A 23,194-nucleotide genomic window follows, 5' to 3' on the forward strand; every position below is an offset into this window, starting at 1 on the left:
CATGACAAGCTCATATAGCCCTATAAATTTCCAGAGTAAATTTCTAAAACAATAGAGTGTTTACAAAAGTTAACACAAAAAGGATTGTGTTCCCCTAACAAGGTTTGAATTTTTTTTTGTCTGATGCCCTGGATGGACTTGTGTACAGGCAAGACCTGGCCTCTTGCCTTCAGACAAAAAACAGGTACTAGCTCTCCAAACTCAGATTATGAATGTTTATCATGAAAAGACACTCAAGCTCTCAATCTGAAAAGAGTTTGTTGTGGGTAGAAGAAAAAACAAGTAAAAAGAATTTCTTCTCTTCCTATTCCATAAAGATGAAAAATGGAGACACTAGAAAGCTGCAGGGTAATCTCTGCTATCAAGTAAGGCCTATTCTGTGGACTGCTTCTCACAAATTGCTCCAGATGGAGCACCATGAACAAAAAATATCACTCCATAGCCAGAGAAGTTAGGGTACACTAACATAATTTTGATCAAAAAAGCAGGGAGGAAAGAGTAAAAGCCAAAAACAAAAGAAAAAGAAAATAACTAGAAGTGGAAGCTAGTACTGTTTCAATCTGCTCTGAGTGAAAAATAGTGTAAGAACTCCATAGCAGCGTGGTGTAGTGGATTTGGCACAGGACTGATTTGGCACCATGGGTTATAGTCTCAAGACAGCCATTTACTCACTAGGTACCCTTGGGAAAGTTACTTTGCCTCTTCGTTTCTCCAGCTATAAAATGGTAACAACAACATTTACCTACCTCAAAGAAAGAGGACCTGGTGTAAGACAGTATGGCAGGAGACCCTGAGGAAAGCTGAGAAAGCAATGGATGGACTGTATCAGAGAAGAAGGTAAGCAGGTGGACCTTAATATTGCCTCAAATAGAGGAAAATGGCAGACCCTTGAACAATTACTCAACACAAGATGAAGGGATAAGAGGAAGAAGATAGCTTACATACCTCAAAGGGATGTTGTGTGGACTCAAAGGTTAATTAAAAGTTTGTAAAGAACTTTGAAAATATCAAGCGTTTTAGAAGAGATTTATTAGTGTGACATTTAGACAGGATAGCAATGGATGTCCTGCAAATACTTAATTATAGTTTCTTAAATCAGCACTAACACTTTCAACAAGGGACTGACAACAAATTTATTGGAATTTCCTGTCGGCGTTTGCTGTTAAGTGATGTCACCTGATATTCAGAATGACCTAAGGGATTAGTTGTCAAAAAACAGTTACAGAAATATTTATATCTTAAAGGGTTATTTTAGCAAGTAGATTTAACTGCATGTGTGCTGGTGAAGTATAACTTTGTGAACTAACTTACATTCCACTCGGCAACATCTGAATAAAACTACATTGTCGTTCAAATCCTACTTCATTGTAAAAAATTTAGAAGAGCATACAAGGGTGTCTAGTCACAGGAAAAAAAGTTAAGTCAGAAATGTTAACCAAAATAAAACCAGTAAGCAGTTAAAAACAAAAAGAACAGGAGTACTTGTGGCACCTTAGAGACTAACAAATTTATTAGAGCATAAGCTTCCGTGGACTACAGCCCACTTCTACGGATGCATATAGAGTGAAACATATATTGAGGAGATATGTATACACATCTCCTCAATATATGTTTCACTCTATATGCATCCGAAGAAGTGGGCTGTAGTCCACGGAAGCTTATGCTCTAATAAATTTGTTAGTCTCTAAGGTGCCACAAGTACTCCTGTTCTTTTTGCGGATACAGACTAACACAGCTGCTACTCAAACAAAAACAAAGGATTTACAGCAAAGGTTAAAGATTGACAGAAATGTAAGAACAATTAAACTTCTTTAAAGTGCTTGTCATGCCACTGTAGTGAGGTATTATAGATATATACTATGCTGGGGAAAAACATCTAGCTAAGTTACCTTGCATGTTTTCATTTCTCTTTTTTCCCTATTTTTTATTGACAGCCCAAGGGAGTGAAAGTCAAGTTGAGTTTTCCCTTCCATCACCAGTTATAAAAATGTTGCCATCATTAAGAACCTACTGTTTACAGGGGGAGTGAACAGTATAAATGATTTAGTATGCTGTTCTGATGATGTACAAGAAGGAACAGAATCCAGCTCCCTCTCTTTGTGATAATACTGCATAGTTAACAGGAATAAAAAATGCAGCAAAAACTTGTGTCACTGAAGATAGCAGGTAAGCCCGAAAGGAGCAGATATGCTCAGTAAGAATATCGTATTTTAAACAGAGGTTTGTTAGATGAATTACACTTGAAATCGTTTATTTTTTCCCCACACATGACATCACCCATAGTATGGATTTATAGTAAGTCACTACAAAACCTGGGTAAGATTCAGACACCCTGCAGGTGAATGGCACCAAAATTCACTACCTATCCCCTGAAAATAAAACCCTGCATTTTACTTTATTTCATTTGTAATTTAGTTTTCAAGCATCATAACAAAAACAACACTCAGAGAAAACTTACAGTTAAGCTGCATGTTCGTCATAAGAGTTAGGCTATGAAGCACAAGGCACCATGTCCGGAGTAAGGTATTAGGATACCAGGCCAGGACGGTCAGAAAGCTAGTTACTGATGCTGTAAAGAAGAACACACTTTATTTTTTCAAAATACTGAGCCCTTAACAAAAGGTAATAATCAGTAATTTATATTAGGACTGAAAGTTCATTACATTTCTTTTTCTGCTAATCCTGTGCATTTAAAAGAGACTGTACATGAATTAACACAAGTAGAATTTTTCACAATGTCAATGTAAAATCCTGCCACCTTATAAACAAAGGCAGCACATGAAAAAAAAATATGAATTTTTTGTTTTCAAGGATTACATTATAGCATTCTATGGCTAACAGATTGAAGTATTCAACTTCATTAATGTAGGCTTTAATGTTTTGAACTTTGCTGAAGAATACTGTAGTTTTTTAAATAAAGGCTAACCACAATTATCTACAGGAGAAAATTTGAGGTATGCCTTCATACCAGGCTGCCACTAAGGTAGATCCCCAAAGTCTCCCAAATTACAGAATGGAATAAATGAGACAGTGACTGATTTCAGTGCTTTATGTGCTAGCAAGGTTAAGACTTTTCTACGACGAGGCTGTTTTTCCTGTGTGGATCAAAAATCCACTCCTCAGGGTACGCTGTGGGGTTGTCATTTCAGCAGCAAAATCCCCAATAACATGTTCACTGGAGATTTCAGGGCATGTGATAGGTTTCACTAGTGAATCCTGGCAGGAAGCAGTACAGGCTGGATGAAGTATGCTTTGCTTATTTCTAGGGCTGTCGATTAATCGCAGTTACCTCACATGATTAACTCAAAAAATTAATCATGATTAATCGCAGTTAAACAATAGAAATGTATTAAATATTTTTGGATGTTTTTCTACATTTTCAAATATATTGATTTCAATTACAACTCAGAATACAAAGTGTACAGTGCTCACTTTATATTATTATTTTTGATTACAAATATTTGCACTGTAAAAATGATAAACAAAAAAATAGTATTTTTAGTTCACCTCATACAAGTACTGTACAGCAATCTCTATCATGAAAGTGCAACTTACAATTGTAGAGTTTTTTGTTAAATAACTGCACTCAAAAAACAAAAAAAAAGGAAAACTTTAGAGCTTACAAGTCCAATCAATCCTACTTCTTGTTCAGCCAATTGCTAAGAGAAACCAAGTTTGTTTACATTTTTGGGAGATAATGCTGCCCACTTCTTAATTACAATGTCATTTGAAAGTGAGAACAGGCGTTTGCATGGCACTGTTGTAGCTGGAGTCGCAAGGTATTTACGTGCCAGATGATGTGCTAAAGATTCATATGTCCCTTTCATGCTTCAACCACCATTCCAGAGGACATGCTTCCACGCTGAATACGCTCATTAAAAAAAAAAAATGTGTTAATTAAATTTGTGACTGAACTACTTGGGGGAGAATTGTATGTCTGCTACTGTTTTACCCGCATTCTGCCATATATTTCATATTATAGGAGTCTCAGATGATGATCCAGCACACGTTTGTTTTAAGAACACTTTCACGAAACACAAGGGTACCAATGTGAGATTTCTAAAGATAGCTACAGCGCTCGACCCAAAATTTAAGAATCTGAAGTGCCTTCCAAAATCTGAGAGGAATGAGGTGTGGAGCATGCTTTCAGAAGTCTTAAAAGACAAAACAATCTGATGCAGAAACTCCAGAACCCAAACCACCAAAAAAAAAAATCAACCTTCTGCTGATCGCATCTGACTCAGATAATGAAAATAAACATGCATCGGTCCGCACTGCTTTGGATCATTATTGAACAGAACCCATCATCAGCATGGACACATGTTTTTTACAGTGCAAATATTTGTAATAAAAAATAAATATAAAGTGAGCACTGTACACTTTGTATTCTGTGTTGTAATTGAAATCAATATATTTGAAAATGTAGAAAACATCCAAAAATATTTAAATAAATGGTATTTTTATTAACAGCACGATTAATCGTGATTAATTTTTTTTAAATCGCTTGACAGCCCTGTTTATTTCTTGAAACAGCAGGAAAAAGTTCCCACGTCCACCTTCTTTGGACTAACCAGTTCAAAGACCTTATTTCCTTCCACAGCCTTTAATGGGAGTGAGTGGGGCAGAAGAAGGTGCCACAGAAGCATTTACTAGAGAAGGATATCAGATATATCTCCTGCTTCTGGCAGGCAGAGCATTCCAAATAAAGTCCTCGCAGAACAAGTAGTAGTGATAGAACAGCAACATATTAACCATTGAAATTTAATAATACTAATTCTGAGCAGTATCCTGTGATGGTTTCTTCCGCCCTTCCAGAAAGACCAAACTGGTAGAATGCTCTCAGATAAATTTTTTGAATGCTATTCATAGGTTATGTTAAGGAAAACAAAGTCAGAGTATTCTCTGGAAAGAAATGTAGAGAGTTTTACCATTGACTTCAATGGGAGCGTTAAGCCAACGCTAGCCACTTGTGTAAACAGCTAGAGTATGATTTTCACATCTATTATCCCATTCTAGAATATTTTTACCTTGGTTCAAAGAAATTACAGGTATCCGATTAGCATTATAAAGGAAAACATCAGCGCCATTATCTTTACTCCCAGAGGAGCTGGAATTCAGGCTTAATGTGAGCCATAACTGTAGAAGCGATTCAAGCTGAAAATAATTTAAAAAAATATATAAATAGCTGATATAAAGTAACAAATCAGCAAAAACAGAAATGTATTTCTACACCTTGAAGTGTGAAAAACAAACTATTTTGATTTTTAAAATGTCAATTATCTTATTTACATTCTCTATCCCTGCTCTGGTGACAAGCATAACCAAGCACAATCCTCTTCAGAAGAGCTTTGAAACTTCAAACAGATGTACAGCAATTTCAAGTAAAATTAAACTTCACTTAACATAGTATACGAATACTTTTACTAGAGTCCGGCAATGGCTTTTTATTTCTATATTTTAAACACAGTTAAGAATTATCTGTGCTCCAGGTTTCTCTTAGAAAAGAATGGTTTACACATTGCCTGAAAATCTCAGTATTTAAGATATCTCAGCAGAAGTTCAGCATATAACTTCTGGAATGCCTCATGTGCAAAGCCAGTGACTTCCATTACTCACGAGCAATGATGGGACTATACTATTCAAAATCTGCTAGTGCAATAGACTTTCCATTAAATATTTAAACTGATGTGGGGAGGCACACAAATGTGCTCAGTAACTACAAGTGTGCATACAAACTGAAAGGTAGGCCCGCCAACTATCCATGTTCATACTGTTCAATTTGCATGTGTGCACGCACATGCAAGGGCAAAACATGTAAATGGGTCTCTACTTTTCCACAGTGTGGCCCTTACATAATCAGGACCATTAAATGTTAAGTAATTTTAACTTTTAGTGACATTCATTAATAGTTGAGGTACCCAATGTCCTTCAGTGAAAGATCCAATACTGTTTTTAATTACAGAAGTGTTAAAAAAAAATAAAAAAGTTATGTTCTGTAGACAAGTGTTTAGGATACCTAGAATCCTAGTAATTTATTTTATCTCTATTTGCACATGAGAACTTAAAAAGTCATCTACTTAACTAAACAGGTCTTTTCCCATTCTATTTTCAATAGTTAAAAACTACGAATATGGGGAAATGTAACACTCTTCTCTCAATATTAGCATTAAATACTGGATTAGCCAAAGTTCTGAAAGTTCATAATTCCCTACCTGAACATGATGGACTTGTAGCATGGAAAAGAGTTTGTTGAAGCACACACTCAGCATAGGTATGGAGGACAACTGTATGATCAGCTGGTTGGTCTGGTTAGCAGCATGTAATCCTCTTAGCAATGAATCATCTGTTCCACTAGGAGACTGAGTTACTAAAAAATTAAATCAAGTTTTTTCATAAATTCTTTTGTAGGAAAAGTTATACTAGGCAAAAAATATTCGTATTTACTTATCCAGTACTGATTTTTTCATGTTATATTCAGATCTTTGATACAATGTTTAAGTCACCATACTACTGGTTACAGAAACCTGAAAGGGTGTGTCTGAGTGACAGGTATAAAGCTCTTTACATTCACTATTTGGGGCATGACCCTACTGAAATGGACTTTCAAAGCTGTTGGCCAGCAGAAGCTCTATGGTTCTGCTGTGCACTACAGTCAAACAGACTATAGGGAATTCCCTTTTAAGCATTTCATGCAGTCCCATTCCAAGTGGGAGTATGGCCCTTTGTTCAATCAATCACAGCCAACAATCAAGCTCTTGAAAACAAATTTAAGGACTTCACCAAACATGTCTTTATTCAACTAGAGTCTCCAAATAAACCCATTCTTCTTCTTTATAGCGTTTCCCTTACAGCAGTAGAAAATGGTATATATTTCACAACTTTGTAAAATGACTCACTTATTTTTTAGTATCATCACTTGAATTTACAAATTATTTGAGAGAATCCTGAAGTTAAGGTTAACAAGCAAACAAGTTTCAAGTGAAATTCATGGTCAGTAAGTGAAGAGAAAGATTTAGCAATGTATAGTTACATGTAGGCGACGTGTTTGTTAATGCTTGCAAAATGGAATCAGCCTCCAGAGTAGACATCATTTTCAGCATCAGCTCTGCTTGCTGTTCCAGTCCAACTTCTAGACGGGCATCCAAAGCTATAGAAAGCAGCATACAAGGTAACATTTGAGTATCAAATAAACATGTGGATTATAATGTATTTAAATATCGAATAAAAAGATACTGCTTGATCTACTGAGAGATCAACACAGCTACATATCCAACATTAGCAACTGCCAACACATAATTCTCATTTTTGATTATAATTGGTTAATAGGTTCACTGCTCTTTATGATGGCAGCAAGTGTTAGAAATGTATACTCAGAACAGCAATATCAAAAATTTTGTAGTAATCTGTAAATATATGCTCTCAGGTAGTTATTAACAACAGAACACTAAAGTGCAATATAGTATAGTTTCTCTCTCTCTCTCTCTCTCTCTCAAAAAAAAGTATACTTCACTTCTCACTTGGCTGCCCCTTCCACAATTACTCATGTACTGAGCATGTGTGCAAGCGCCATTTTTTAAGTGGGTCAGAATTCTGGAATGAGAACCAGTTTCCAAAATAACTTGAGAGAGGTACTACTTACAGAAGGCTCTTTTCCCTGCAACACTATACACTTCCTATCTCTGGTTCAGTAAAGCAGCTTTGAAAAAATTATGCTTTTTTTATTATTATTATTATTATTATTATTATTATTATTATTAAATGTAGCAGGGATTGAGTCACAGACTGAAAAAAACAACTTCAGAACAGCTAGAGCATTTTTGTTCAAACTGCCAAAACAAATGCATCATTCTTTTCAGTAGAGGTTAACCATGGAAAACGTCAACACAGTAGGTGAAAGTTTTAGAAAGTCAAAAGTGACTGAAAATGAATTAGAAATTGAAGTTATGTTCTTAACTACAGCATGCACTTTCTTTTTCTAATACACTAATTCCATCTATAATGTAAAATTTGTATAATCTTTCCTAGTTTACTGCATGAACCTCTCTGGTTTGCCAGTAAAGGAAACTTTATTTATACTCCTGTGAATCTTGAAATTCTGGTGTATGAACTCTCCAACTATGTATCTCAAAGTTAAATCACTTAATGATTTCACAAGCAGAAGGCACAAGCAGAAGGCACATGCCCACTTCAGCATTCCAGTAGCCATTAATTACTATTCAGCAAAGCAAATACTTTAGAAAAATATCTAAAGATTCTACAATAGAATTGAAATAAACCTACTGCTTGCTTACCTTGAGAGACTGACACACTCACAGTCTGTGATCCATTCTTCTCTGTGGATACTTGCGGTTTTGCAACAGGAATTCCAACACCTCCGATATAAGGGTTGTAGTTGTAAGTGCCATAGTCAGCACCCCAGTAATCATACCATGTGCTGCTTATAGGCTTTACCAAATGAGAGAATAAAATGTAAATTATTCATCTTTCGACTGTACAAATGGAAACCATCTGAGATTCTCTCAAATATATTTCTGATATTGGATCAGTACAGAGGAAGTGTAAATAGTATATTTTACCAAACAGAAACTGGACAGCTACATTAAGATTCAAGCAAAAGTTTTCAAAAATTCGTAATCCAATGAGAGCTACTGGGTGCTTAACTTGTTTGACTATCAGGCCACTTATTTCAGTGCCTAAACAAAGAATCAAAAACCTAGCTTTAGGCACCTATCTTTCAGAACCTTGGCATCAACTTTTACTTTTAAGTAATAAACTATCTTGCACATATCTATTATACTATGCCTTCATTGTCAAATTTACAGTAGACTCAAGTAGATTGCAGAAGAGACTCTGAAATATGATTTCTTAAAAAATACAGTGCAACACATCAACATTAATTTGTACAACAGTATTGCCTCAAGGCTTCAGTGTAAAAGGCACTGTACAAAATAGACAAAAACCACCTCTGCCCCCAAAGAGCTTCCTATCTAATTTAAGACCATTAGCAATGGTGTGTATAATAAGCAAAAGGAAGGAGGGTTAGGAAATAAAATAAAAGCATGTATTAACGTAGCGGAGGGTGTGTGTGTGTGTCTGTGTGTGTGTTAAAATCAGTAACAGATAAATATCAGAAGTCCCTATTAATCATCTACCCAGGTTTCCAGCTGGCAATTTATTGTAGCTGCATAGTAGAAGTGGGTCTTGAGGATGGATATGAACAGGGTAATGGTTTTGTGGACTAGTTCAAGGAAAGCATCCTATACTCAGTCAGTCTGGAAGAAAGTGTGATGGTGCCTGTGGAAGCAGCACAGAAATAGGTGATAGAGGTTGGCATTGTTAGCAGAAGAAAGGGCAGGAGGGCAACAATTACATGAAAGAGAAGGTAAGTTAGGGGCTAGGTGGCATCGAGCAATCAGGAGAACTAGTGGAGGGACATACAGGGGAACGGGTGGGAGACTGTAATATGGGCTAAGTGATTTCCAGGAAGATGATTTAGGTGAAGAATTCAAATGAACTTGAAGGGCTGAGGTGAGCGCTGGAAAGACCAGAAAGCAGAAGCTGAGCCACAAGATGAGAGCCTGGATGAAAGTTTCAGTGGTATGGACTGAGAGGAAAGTGAGCTTGGAAATGTTATGGAAGAAAAAGCAGCAAGATATAACTGTTTATTACAACTATATCTAAAATACACTGATTTTATACTCTAGGTAAAAAAAAAAAACCTTTTAGTGCATCAAGTGTAAACGTGTTTAGCTTCCCACACTGTTATTCTGAAATAAGGTGTAGTGTTTAACTTTTCCCCCTTTAGGAACCAAACAGATTGACACAGCAACTGGTTCATTTAATACTCTAAGTAGGCAAGTGAGGAATTCTAAGTAGTGCTAATGCATTTTACAGTAGTGCGATTACATCAAATATATAGCCTAAATTTCATGCCAATGAGGGATAAGGTTACAAATGAATTGCAAGAAACAATCAGGAGTAAGTTTTGTTTTTTAATGCTACAATCTAGTATGTGTGGGGAGATTAATTACTATCCTTCTACTGTCTTTACGACTTGTTGCAACATAGATAATCGTGGAATATTTTGCTTTTATAACCTTAAATTATGACTATACTCAGTGTTTACACTCCTGCCTGTCAAAGCGTGTCTCAACTTCAAAATATTGTTCTTTATAGTATACAGCTAAAGCAGGTCTAATGACATGAAATATCACTAGACAAACACCAGAAAGGTAAGAGATTATATTGTTTCACAGGTAGAAGTTATTATGAAAACTCACGTGGGCCATACCTTGAAGACTTTGGCTGCTAGGGGATCTTTCTCCAAATCAATATCTAAAGGATCAATATCAACTTCCATCAGGTCTTGTAGTAATTCTAGGTCAATGTCCTTATCTTTTTCCAAAGATGATAGAGGTGGAGCACCTTTGGATGATTAAAACTGCTTTAATATTGTCAAGTAACAGAGCACAAACTGTAAAACTGGGCTAAAACATGCTTACTGGCCAATTATAGGGCTGTGTATATTTAAAATACTTTGCAATAGCAAAGACTGTTGAATGAGAACAGTTTGCTTTGTTTTCAACACTGTAATTAGTAACAATTCATCTTTTTTGAAAACCCTATAAATCATAAACAGCAATTCTACCCATGTGAGTGCTTCACGTGAATTCAGTATCTCATTACCCCAAACCAAAAAACAAAAACAAAAAACCCACCACTTTACCAACCTTTCAGTTGAAAAACACAAAATACTACCATTAGAATAGAGTAATTTTTTCACCCAGAAGTTTTTTTTAAAAGTTCAAAATTCATTAATTACTGGGAAGATAGATACGTGGAACAAGACATAGGAAGTACAGAATGTTAACCTGCAACAAATATTTCTAATACACCTGAATGTAGAATTCATTTCCAGGGCTGGCTCCAGGGTTTTTGCTGCCCCAAGCAGCAAAAAAGAAAACAAAAAAAAAAGCCGCGATGGCCATCGCTTTAGTCTTCAGCAGCAATTCAGCAGCTGGTCCTTCGCTCCGAGAGGGAGCGAGGGACCCGCTGTCGAATTACCACCAAGGAGCCGGATGTGCCGCCCCTCTCCGTTGGCCACCCCAAGCACCTGCTTGCTGGGCTGGTGCCTGGAGACGGCCCTGTTCATTTCTTTTCCAGATATAGATAATTCCCACAGTCATGAGCCAAATTACAAAGGAAAAACATTTTTGCAAACACTTTTTGCTTGTTTATGATGTGCCAAGACGACCACAAAATAAATTAATTTCATATACACTAAAGGCTGCATCTCTCTTTTTAAAATAAAAATAAAAATTCGAGTTCTGGTACAATCTGGAAGACTTATTAATCACGAGTGTGTGTCTGTGGGGGGTGGAGGGAGAAATTGTCATAATGCACTGTTGAACAACTGACATTTCATATTTCACTAACCCTTCCCCTCCCCCCACCCACCATTCACCTTTCAAACCACCTCAATTCAGCTGGAGGCCCAAAATCTAGGTTTGGATAAATTATGTGCAATAAAAAATTAGTTTCACAATACCTATTTAATTTGTTCTTATTAGTATAACATTCTGAAATTTTAGTTGAATAGAGAAATACATAGTTGAAGTTTACTTCATAAAAGTATTTTTAGAAGAGTAATACAGTATTGAGTTTACACAGGAGTATTAATTTCTCTAAAGAGAAATTAAACCTTTTCAAGAAGAGGTGCATGAAGCGGTTTGAAAGCCAGGCTTAGCCAAGTTTTAGCTCATCTTATAAAGGCCATTATGTGCTTTGGGCAGTGCTATATTATTGGTCTCCGTGTTTCATGGAAACCTTTAGATTTGCTGTGTTCCTATTGTTTCCAAGAGTCTAGAAACAGTAAAATGCGATACCAAACTGAAGTAATGTTCTACCTCAACATCTGTACAGTCAGAGTGTAGAGCTGCCAGAGGAAGCAGTTTCTAGAACAGGGGTGGGCAAACTTTTTGGCCTGAGGGCCACATTGGGGAATAAAAATTGTATGGCGGGTCATGAATGCTCACAAAATTGGGGTTGGGGTGCGGAAAGGGGTGCGTGTTCCAGCTGGGGGTGCAGGCTCTGGGGTGGAGCTGTGGATGAGGCGTTTGGGGTGGAGGAGGGTGCTTTGGGCTGGGACCGAGGAGTTTGGAGGGGGATCAGGGCTGGGACAGGGGTGCGGAAAGGGGTGTAGATTCTGGCTGGAGTGCAGGCTCTGGGGTGGAGCTGGGGATGAGAGGTTTGGGGTGCAGGAGGGTGCTCTGTGCTGGGATTGAGGGGTTTGGAGAACAGGAATGGGATCAGGGCTGGGGCAGGTGATTGGGGCATGGGGAGAGGCTCCGGGGTGCAGGCTCCGAGCGGCGCTTAACTCAAGCGGCTCAGAAGCAGTGGCATATCCTTCTCCAGTTCCTAGGTGTGGAGCAGCCCACGACCCTCAGAGCAGGCCATGCTGCGGCTTCCTGGAGCCACGTGGTGCAGGTCGGCTTAAAATGGCTCGCGGGCCGGATCTGGCCCGTGGGCCATAGTTTGCCCACCCCTGTTCTAGAAGCTGGTTAGACTGCTGTTTTGTTCTATTGCTTTCTAAATTCCTAGTGTATTTAGTAAGAATTAACCATTTTGTTAATGAATTTCTCGCAGGAACAGATTATTCTTCAAAATACGTTTCCAGGCCTACTTACAATTAAACAGACAGCCAATAGAGTGTAGACATTTAGCATGTTGAATTTCTAGTTTAATCAGCTCACTATCAATGAACCACACTCCTGAATCCACATACATAATGTTTCTTCACGGAGTTCACTTGAAAAGCAATCGTGAAAGTTGAATGTGAGCCATCAGTGTGTCAACAATTGCAGTTGAAAATATTGAGTGGCCAAGCTGAAATATTATGCTTAAGAATTAGTAAGCGCTAAAGCTTACGGATATCTCTTGCTAACTTCAACCTATGGGACCCTGATATATGACAACTCAAAACTTAAACGAATGCCTTGCTAAAATTCACACAAAAGTACTATCTAAACTACTAAATTACCGTGCATTACACAGTGGAAGGTTTGAGAGTGTTCACGATTAAGCAAGCTTCAGAATTCATAAAGACTCAAGTACATCAAGCATTTAAAAATGTTAACTGACTAAACAGAATTTAACATTCTATTTCCTGAACATCATTTCAATATAAAAAGTATCTGAATGTTCACCTGTGATGTCATGTGTCAAAGGCTCATCTATCGTTTCCACTAACTGAACTGTAGACTGCTGAAGAGAGTCATCAGAGTCTACAGCAGAAGCTCCTGCATCTTCTCCCATGGCTCCTTCCTCCATAGCTTCAGCTGCTATTGTTGCCAATAGTTCTCCTATATATTACAGTAAGCAGACAACTCCTTTAGCAGTTCAGCCTGTACTCTATGCTCAGATGATAATTAGTATTGCAGCCACTTGTCCAAATTTTCAAAAGTGAAATGCAATTTTGGGTGCTTAATTTGAAATACATCCCCCACACCCCCATCTGAAAATCATGCCTCAAGGATATGCCCAATATCTTCTGAAAGCGAGAGCCCTGTCAAAAGTTTCAAATTGGGTATGCAAAATCACTAGTGATTTTTGAAAATGAAGGCCACAATGCTTAAAATCATAATATCTAAATTAAATGTTTCATTTTATACTAATATCTTCAATTTGTCTCTTTGTAAAACCTACAAGCAAGACATTCCATGCTTTCATTAGCTTAATCACGTTAGCAGACTTTTCCACGTTTCACATCAGAGAATCAAATAACTGGGGGTGGGGGAGAGATTCCAGCTTAATGCATTTTGTTAGGGTTACCATACGTCCGGTTATTCCCGGATATGTCCGGCTTTTCGGCAATCAAACCCCCATCCAGGGGGAATTGCCAAAAAGCCGAACATGTCCGGGAAAATGGCGGCTCTGCTCCTCCCCTGACTCTTCGGCACAGTTTAAGAGCCGAGCTGCCCGAGTGCTATGGGCTTCAGGCAGCCCCCTTGCCTCCGAACCCCAGCCGCCAGTCGGGCACTTCCCCTCCCGGGGTAAGGCGGCGCAGGGTTCGGAGGCATGGGGGCTGCCCAAAGCCGGTAGCGCTCGGGCAGCTCGGCTCTTAAACAGAGCCGAAGAGTCAGGGAGGAGCAGAGCCTCCGGCCGTGGCGGCTCTGCTCCTCCCCTGACTCTTCGGCTCTTGTTTAAGAGCCGAGCGCTACGGGCTTTGGGCAGCCCCCATGCCTCCGGACCCTGCGCCCCCGGCGCCCGGGAGGGGAAGTGCCCGGCTAGGGGCGCAGGGTCCGGAGGCATAGGGGCTGCCCAAAGCCCAAGCGCTACCGGCTTCACGGTTTGCCAGGCAGCCCCCGGACCCTGCGCCCCCGGCTGGGCGCTTCCCCTCCCGGGCTCCAGCTGCGCTGGGGAAGCACCGGCCGGGGGCGCAGGGTCTGGGGGCTGCCCGGCAAACCGTGAAGCCGGTAGCGCTCAGGCAGCCCTTTTCGCATGGCTGGGAGTGGGAGGAAGGAGGGGGCGGAGTTAGGGCAGGGTTGGGGCGGAGCCAGGGCCCCGTGGAGGGTCCTCTTTTTTTATTGGTTAAATATGGTAACCCTAATTTTGTAAAAAAAAAAAAAAAAAAAAAACTGAATTTTAACAAACCTGATAGAATATCTTGCAGCATACAACTCAGAGAATACTGAGCCCATGCTCCTCCCCAAGAGATATCTCCTCTATTGAAGTCAGTCCCAACCAAAAGCAGCAATAGCCTTTCTAGTTGAGTTTCATTCACAATCTCACACAAATGAATTGTTGGTCTTGTAGCATTTGCAATTCTAGCAAGAACCTGTAAAAGAATTTCAGAAATATACAATTTAACTGATTTTCCAAAAAAATAAAACAAACATGCAGACAACACCCGAACAAAATTGAATTTGTTTCAAGTTCGGGATGACAGTCATGAGTAACTAAGTCTCAAATAATGAGTATGCCCAGAAAAGTGGCAATAAACTCTATATCGCGTATCACCCCACTTTATTTATCCCACTCATATTTCCATTTTATTGTTTGATGCATCAGATTTAGTAGTCCTTCACTTTCACCACCATTTCCAACACACAGGGTGAACTATGTTGAATAGTTCTGGAAAGTCACAGCTCCCCACTGACTATGACTGCGTTTACCCATTAATACAATGGGTTTATATATCAGTACTTATCTCACAGGATGTTAGATGAAAGGCATTCCCACAAATGCCAGAAGAAGTTCAGACTTGTTCAAGTGGCTCCAGAGTGTGACCATGCACCTTATACTTTCAAACCAGGAGAGTATGTCCAAAGTTTTATGGAACCACTCAGTATTATTTAACAGTATTCAAATGTGTTTTAAGTTCAGACATGGACCCAGAAGAAGCCATAGTACAAGAAATTCAAAAAAAATTTCAAGTGCAGTAGGCTGGGGGAAGAGGCCTGTTTATGGGAAAAGATTTCAAAGATTCCTTGCAGATGTGAATGTAACAAAGTAGTATTTCTCTATGGAAAAAGATAGATTTAGATGTAATTGAGTAAGAAAATTTTCAATTTTAGCACGCAACATCCCCCACAATCTCTAATGAATGCAAAGTAGTGAATACATCAGAGGTCCACAACGTCTAGCATGTGGCTCACCAGGGTAGGCACCCTGGCGGGCCGGGCCAGTTTGTTTACTTGCCGCATCGACAGGTTCGGCCGATAGCGGCTCCCATTGGCCGCGGTTCGCCACTCCAGGCCAATGGGGGCAGTGGGAAGCCGTGGCCAGCACATCCCTCGGCCCGCACCACTTCCTGCAGCCCCCATTGGCCTGGGACGGCAAACCGGCCCAGTCCGCATGCCAGAGGTTGCCGACCCCTGGAATAAACAAACATAGGGAAGTAGAATAATTGTCTTTTATATTCAAATAGAATACTACAGAAATTTAAATTCCATCCATATAAAGAAAATGCTTGGTATTTTACGAAGTTTATTGACAACCACATGAGAAGAACCTTCTAACTTTGGACCCGTCTTAAGAGAAACGGAAACCTGCTTTGCAGAAGCTCATAAGTATAATGAAGGGTAGCCATGATGCTGCTCTGCCACGTTCCTCAGGTAACAAAGGTCTTTTCTGTCTACAAAATGCCACAAAGCACACAGTACTGAGTCCTGATTCACTCACTAAGTGATTTCTTGAGACACTAGGCAAATTAGTATGTAACCATCTTAGCAGCAACAGCTACTTTAAGGCTCTGTGGACCTGGCCATTTTGGATGTAACAAGACAGAAAAAGGTAAATGAGTGGTATCTGCATGCTATATTATAGGCTGACAAGGTGGGTGGGGAAAGGCGGAGGTTCTGGGAACTACAGGCCAGTCAGCCTCACCTCAGTCCCTGGAAAAATCATGAAGCAGGTCCTCAAGGAATCAATTTTGTAGCACTTGGAGGAGAGGAAGGTGATCAGGAACAGTCAACATGGATTCACCAAGGGCAAGTCATGCCTGACCAACCTGATTGCCTTCTATGATGAGATAACTGGCTCTGTGGATATGGGGAAAGCAGTGGACGTGATACATCTTGACTTTAGCAAAGCTTTAGATACGGTCTCACACAGTATTCTTCCCATCAAGTTAAAGAAGTATGGATTGGATGAATGGACTACAAGGTGGATAGAAAGATAGCTAGATCATCAGGCTAATGGGTAGTGATCAACAGCTCGATGTCTAGTTGGCAGCCGGTATCAAGCAGCGTATCTTAGGGGTCGGCCCTGGGGCTGGTTTTGTTCAATATCTTCATTAATGATCTGGATGATGGAATGGATTGCACCTCAGGAAGTTCGCAGATGACACTATGTTGGGGGGAGAGGTAGATACGCTGGAGGGTAGGGATAGGGTCCAGAGTGACTTAGACAAATTGGAGGATTGGGCCAAAAGAAATCAGATGAGGTTCAACAAGTGCAGAGTCCTGCACTTAGGATGGAAGAATCCCATGCACTGCTACAGGCTGGGGACCAACTGGCTAAGTGGCAGTTCTGCAGAAAAGGACCTGGGGATTACAGTGGTTGAGAAGCTGGATACGAGTCAACAGCGTGCCCTTGTTGCCAAAAAGGCTAATGGCATACTGGGCTGCATTAGTAGGAGCACTGACAGAAGATCGAGGAAAGTGATTATTTCCTTCTATTCGGCACTGGTGAGGTGACATCTGGAGTATTGCATCCAGTTTCAGGCCCCCCACTACAGAAAGGATGTGGACAAATTGGAAAGAGTCCAGTGGAGGGCAACAAAAATTATTAGGGGTCTGGGGCACATGACTTAGGAGGAGAGGCTGAGGAAACTGGGCTTATGTAGTTTGCAGAAGAGAAGAGTGAAGGGGGATTTGATAGCAGCCTTTAACTTCCTGAAGGGGGGTTCCAAAGATGGAGGTAGGCTGTTCTCAGTGGTGGCAGAAGACAGAACAAGGAACAATGGTCTCAAGTTGCAGTGGGGGGGGGGGGGGGGGGGGAGGGGGGAGGTCTAGGTTGGATATTAGGAAAAACCATTTCATTAGGAGGGTGGTGAAGCACGAGAATGGGATACCTAGGGAGGTGGTCGAATCTCCATCCTTAGAGGTGTTTAAGGCCCAGCTTGACAAAGCCCTGGCTGAGATGATTTAGTTAGGGTTGGTCCTGCTTTCAGCAAGGGGGTGGACTAGATGACCTCCTGAGGTCTCTTCCAACCCTAATATTCTAGGATTCTATGAAATATCTTTTATTGGACCAAATTCTCTAATATCCTAGAACCAACATGACTACAACAACACTGCATACATATTATAGGCAGAGCTAGCAGAACTACCCATAGTTAAGGTTGCCTGCTACTTTCTTTACAATAGACACCCTGTTTTCCATTGCTTATAACTTTGTCAAACTAAAAGTTTGGAATAAAATGGTCAATGCCAGATTGAGTTTTAAGAAAATTTCAAAAAAAGCTGTTGGGCCATTTATGAGGAAAAGGTTAGTGAAAAATGTTTTCCAGTGTTAAATTCTTAAAGCTGCTCAATGAAACAATTGTAGCACCTCCAGGCTTTGAAGAAAGGATTGAAGTTTGCCAGGGGATCCCATCAAAGACGTGCCTTGTGCTGACATATGAAAATCCAGCCAAATATGGCTTAATTGTAAGAGTATTATTATTTGGCCAATGAAAGAGTCAGAAGTCCTGTGGAAAAAATAGTATGTGAACCTGTAATTAAAGACTTTCATAATGAACATACACTACAGTTGCCTGTGAATCCTTAACATAGCCTCCTAGATCAGTGATTCCCTAATTTTTAAGTGCTTGACTTTGCAATCTAAATAGTCTTTTAATCATTTTTCTATGCAACTCTTAATATACAACTTTAGAGCTTTATGAACATCTAGTTATACCATAATCTCTCCAGAGCACATTGAAGATTTGGACAACATGTCAGGAGAACTCTCTCCTAAGTAGAATAGAAAGGGGAGTTTAACTTGGAAAGAATAGTTTGGGATCCTATGTCACCATCAAAAATGAGTGTAGGCAAAACCCTGTATTTAGTTGTGTTTGGAGTGCTTTGGCTGGTTAAGATCATTATTGCATAATGGCTAGAGCAGGGGTCGGCAACCTTTCGGAAGTGGTGTGCCGAGTCTTCATTTATTCACTCTAATTTAAGGGTTTGCGTGCCAGTAATACATTTTAACATTTTTAGAAGATCTCTTTCTACAAGACTATAATATATAACTAAACTGTTGTTGTATGTAAAGTAAATAAGGTTTTTAAAAATGTGTAAGAAACTTCATTTAAAATTAAATTAAAATGCAGAGCCCTTGGACCGGTGGCCAGGACCCAGGCAGTGTGAATGCCACTGAAAATCAGCTTGCGTGCCGCCTTCGGCACACGTGCCATAGGTTGCCTACCCCTGGGCTAGAGCATTGAATTATTCAGGTAGAACACTTTTTCCCAAGTGTCTGGTTCTCATGTAAAAACTGGAGTCTAGTAAATAGCATGGGACTCAATTTATGTATCTCATGAGAACTAGGGGCTCGGTGACACCTTCTGTGATTTGAAAGAGTGGGTCCAGGCAATCTAACCATTGCCTCTTTAATGCTTAGGTCACTGGGTCCCATCTTTGGCTGATGATATGGTTGGATACAAATAAGCCATGCTCAATAAGATTACTGGTGCTGGAGAAAAAAGCGTTACAGTGCCCCTTCTGTCCATATGTCTATTTCTGGATGAAAACACACCTGACTGGAGTTACTCTAACTGTTCACACTAGGGTTTGGCCCTATTACCTAATCTAGGCTTCCCTGTAGCGCCCCAAGTCTAGTTCTTACCCCAGAAATGGAAGGAAGAATGGCCTTGTGCTACAGCACTGAGTTTAAGGACATATCTACACTACAACAGCAACACAGCTATGGCGCTGCAGCTGTGCCGCTGTAGCCTCAGTGTAGATGGCTTCCTACATTGACGGAAAGGATTTTTCTGTCGGTCAATGTAAGTAATCCACTTCTCTGAGAGGCAGTAAATTTGTCACAGCCCTGAGCAATGTAGCTAGATCATCCTAAATTTTAGGTTCAAGATCAGGCCTAAAGAGATTTGGAATAAATACCCATCTCTAACAAAAACTCTTTCATTTGGAAAGTCACTTAGCCTTTATATATTCCTATACCCAATTTGGAAATTGAAGTTTATCCTTTTAACAATCCTGAGAAACAGGGATGCATTTGATCTCCGAGTTAGCCGGTTCTTACTGTCACACCCACTGAGTCCACAGATTCATAATGTTACAAATGTTGTGGTTAGATTCTTTTGGCATTGATCTGACTTCATTGTTGTCCTGAGGGGCATGACTTTCTAGGTTGTTGCACCAGGACATTATGGTTATGGCAAAGTACATGGTTGCCAGTGAGGCTCCAAGAGCTGCTGAAGATTTTTTCAAAATCTTAAGGGTGGCTTCTATCTTTATGCCCAAGGGGTCTCATTGAAAGAAATCATCCTCAATAGGAATTGCCATGGATGCCTCTGCTTCATCAGTCTTACAGAAGATTGGGGGGGGGGGGGGGGGAGGAGGGAGAGAGAAGGGAGAGAATCTCTGGTGGCTCTATGACTCTGTACATCTTCAGAACTTGCCAACAGTGCTCTCTGCAAGAATTGTCCCACTTTTCTAGTGGTTTCTTTGAAGAAGAAATAGAAAGAGAAAGCAAATCCTTAGTTTTTGATGGGAGTTATTCTCCTTGGCTTTAGCCGGTACAGCCTCGGTTTGCCTGGAGCTCTCTGGTGGCCACTACCACCACCTTCCCCAGAGATTCAAATATGCCTGCATGAAAATACTTCTGTTTCTTTGGCCCAGGGTTATGATCCAAAGCCATCACTTCCTCTGTTAAGTGTTAAGATAAAGCTCCTGGAAAGGAGGTTAGGGTCTGGAGCAGTTTGGGGTTTTTTTCTGTGCCTTATGAGTTTCTTTTGCCTTTTAATGGAAAACTGGTCCTACAGGGACCAGCTTCTTCTTGTCTGCTGTGTCCTTTTGGCTCTTAGCCTGTGTAGGTATAGGAACCCTGAATCCCCCCATTCCTCATCCTCTGAAAGTCAGCTGAAGAGAAAATACAGGTGAACATTCCAAAAGCAGCACAGATGCTCCTCTTAAGTGGAGAAAGAAGAGACCAGGGCTCTGCCAATTACATTTAACATCAAAACTCCACCTCAGGTTCTTGATTTATCCATGAGGAGTCCATGTTTGGGGAAGGTACATCAGTTTGCTGAATCTCATGATCTGAAGGACTGACCTGTCCTCGTAGAGGCAACTAGGGGACTTTGGCTGCTGGTAGGAAGGATAGTTGGGGGCCACCTACAAGCTGTATTGACTGAGCCCCTTTTCATTGCAGAGAAGGTGGTGCATGGGCTGGCGCAGTCACAGCAGAGCTCTCCTTCTATGGCTCTTGAGAAGGACTTCTTGCTCTTTGGCTTCCTCCATTTGGCCTGCTCCATGATAATGAAGGAGAAGGAAACAAAGAATGGGCTTGGCAGGTAATCCCTTTCAAGAAACAAAGCACCAGATATTTCAATTTTCTTGAGTTGGGGGAAAAAGAAGAAATATTTTGCTTACTACTACTCTAAAACCAGATTTGAAGAAGATTAGGATCACAATGAGACAGGAGCACTGGATTGCTATTCTCTTTGCACATCTGCTGGAAGAGAATCCGACACAAGAACGGAAAGAGCCTGGTCAAGACCTGGAGCCTGTGGACAAAACTAAACTGGATCTGGTATCTGAACAAACTGAGGTGCAGTTCAAATGTTTCCAAACGGTGGAAAGTTGTAATTACGTAGTTCTAAAAAAGTTTCAGAAAGCCTCAAGGAACAACCACAAACAGATGCAATAGATTGCATCCAAGTTTTGGGTGTAAAACTGAAACAATATGCTTAACAAGAGCTAAAACGAGGCATCTAAAAGCCTCAAAGGTTCCTGGTTACTTTTGTCTGCAGTTAAAATTAAACGAGCATGTTCTTTATACAAAAATCTTTATTTTAAGCCAAAACATGACTGTGAGTGACAGTGCTCTAAAGTAGGTTATTTTAAAGGAAAATAGGATATAAACTTACTGTAATAGTGTTACTAGTTGTGAATGTACTAGTTGTGTGTATTTAATAATACGGTTTGAAAAAAAAAAAAGTAATAGCTTTCTCCTTTACAAATGGTATACTTTGTTCATACGAACAATAAAGTTATGTAGAGCTAAAATAAGTAGATGAAATATTCCCTTCTCAGGTTTCCCTTCTCAATTTGTTCTAGCTAAACTGTATTAATGTAAAAGTATCTTTTAAAATGGTGCTCTGTAGGAGATATTTTGCAAGCATAATTCCATTATGTAATTTTCAAATACTGGAAAACATGGGAACCTGAGACTATTAGGGATCATTACAAATTCATTAATTTAAGTATTTTTAATGTATCCTCAAGAAAAGGCAAAAGTAGCATCTGACAGATATTTTCATCAATACTATGCTGAAAGACCACATACTTTAGGATAATTCTTGATAAAAATGAACTTCACTTTAACAACCCCACTGCCTACTTTTGTAGCATTCTGTTTACCTTACAAACAAACAGCAGTAGATCTGCATGGCAAGTGAAGTCCATTGACAAAAGAAAGAGCGCCAGCTTCTGCACTACTGAGATACAACGTTCATGTGCCAAAGTAAATGGAAGTGGCTCAATTTCTGGCGTTTCCTTTGTCGTCGATACTTCTGTGTCTAAAGTAGAACGAGGCCACTCTGCAGTCCGACGTAAGCGTATTAAATCCTTGAAATGCTGCATAATTACAAAATATAAAACAAGTGTTAAATTTTTAAACTAAACTGCCTATTTTCTCCATGTAAGCATATCAAGAGTTGGAAAAATGTAACAGTGCCTCTAGAACTTTTTAATAATAATGGAGAATCCCACACTCTCATATTGGGCCTATATTAAGATTATATGGGAACGTGACATAAATTTGGGTTGGTTGCATTGCTTTCAAGTAACAAAGCCATAAGTGTGTAATGCAGTTCATCTTACACAAAGGTCAATCAACTTTCATACTACGGAGTAGCTTTTTAAAAATTTATTTAGATTGAATTTAGTAATATAATATTAAACTACCGTGGGTTCAGTTCCTTTCGCTATAGTTTCAGCCTAACCAGAACCATGCAATGACTAAGACTATAGTCATACTCACATCCTCAAAGATATTCTAGAGTTTGATAGATTTCTCAACACCATTGTGTATTCTGTATACTTACTTTACAGAAAAACTGGTTTTAGAAACTTGACTCTTAATTGATACAATTTTTTCATATTCCTACATCTGTTCATAGATCCTTAGTTACCATAAATTCAAAAGCATTGTATTCCGACACAGTAGTAAATTATAACTAAAATGTATGGCCCATCAAGAATACTGACTTCTCAGTTCTTTCCTAGTGGCTAAGAATTGGAACTGCAGATATACAGGGCCTCAACTACCCTGCACAAAGAGAAGTAAACATGTGCACGCTGGTGGCACACAAAATACTTAAGACTCAAACTATATGAAAACATACAGACATTATTTCTTGACATGTACAATCAAGGATTCTTTGTTACACCGTATAAGCCTTGTGTCACACACTTTGTACACCCCGTCGACCACTCTTCCATTGCTTAATTCCTGCCTCTCC

General features: G+C 39.7%; 1 protein-coding gene across 1 annotated transcript in view; it reads right to left on the reverse strand.

Moving 5' to 3' along the window:
* The window catches only part of BIRC6 (baculoviral IAP repeat containing 6), a 310,956-nt gene that overhangs the window by 188,112 nt on the left and 99,650 nt on the right, over positions 1 to 23,194 (reverse strand). Inside the window, 9 exon segments of the mRNA XM_054021501.1 lie at positions 2,459 to 2,569; positions 5,028 to 5,154; positions 6,213 to 6,367; positions 7,031 to 7,147; positions 8,292 to 8,445; positions 10,292 to 10,425; positions 13,206 to 13,361; positions 14,653 to 14,836; positions 22,092 to 22,307. Coding sequence (XP_053877476.1) covers positions 2,459 to 2,569; positions 5,028 to 5,154; positions 6,213 to 6,367; positions 7,031 to 7,147; positions 8,292 to 8,445; positions 10,292 to 10,425; positions 13,206 to 13,361; positions 14,653 to 14,836; positions 22,092 to 22,307 — 1,354 coding nt within the window.

Source organism: Malaclemys terrapin, chromosome 3 (assembly GCF_027887155.1).
Source record: "Malaclemys terrapin pileata isolate rMalTer1 chromosome 3, rMalTer1.hap1, whole genome shotgun sequence".
In the NCBI taxonomy this organism is placed as follows: domain Eukaryota; kingdom Metazoa; phylum Chordata; order Testudines; family Emydidae; genus Malaclemys; species Malaclemys terrapin.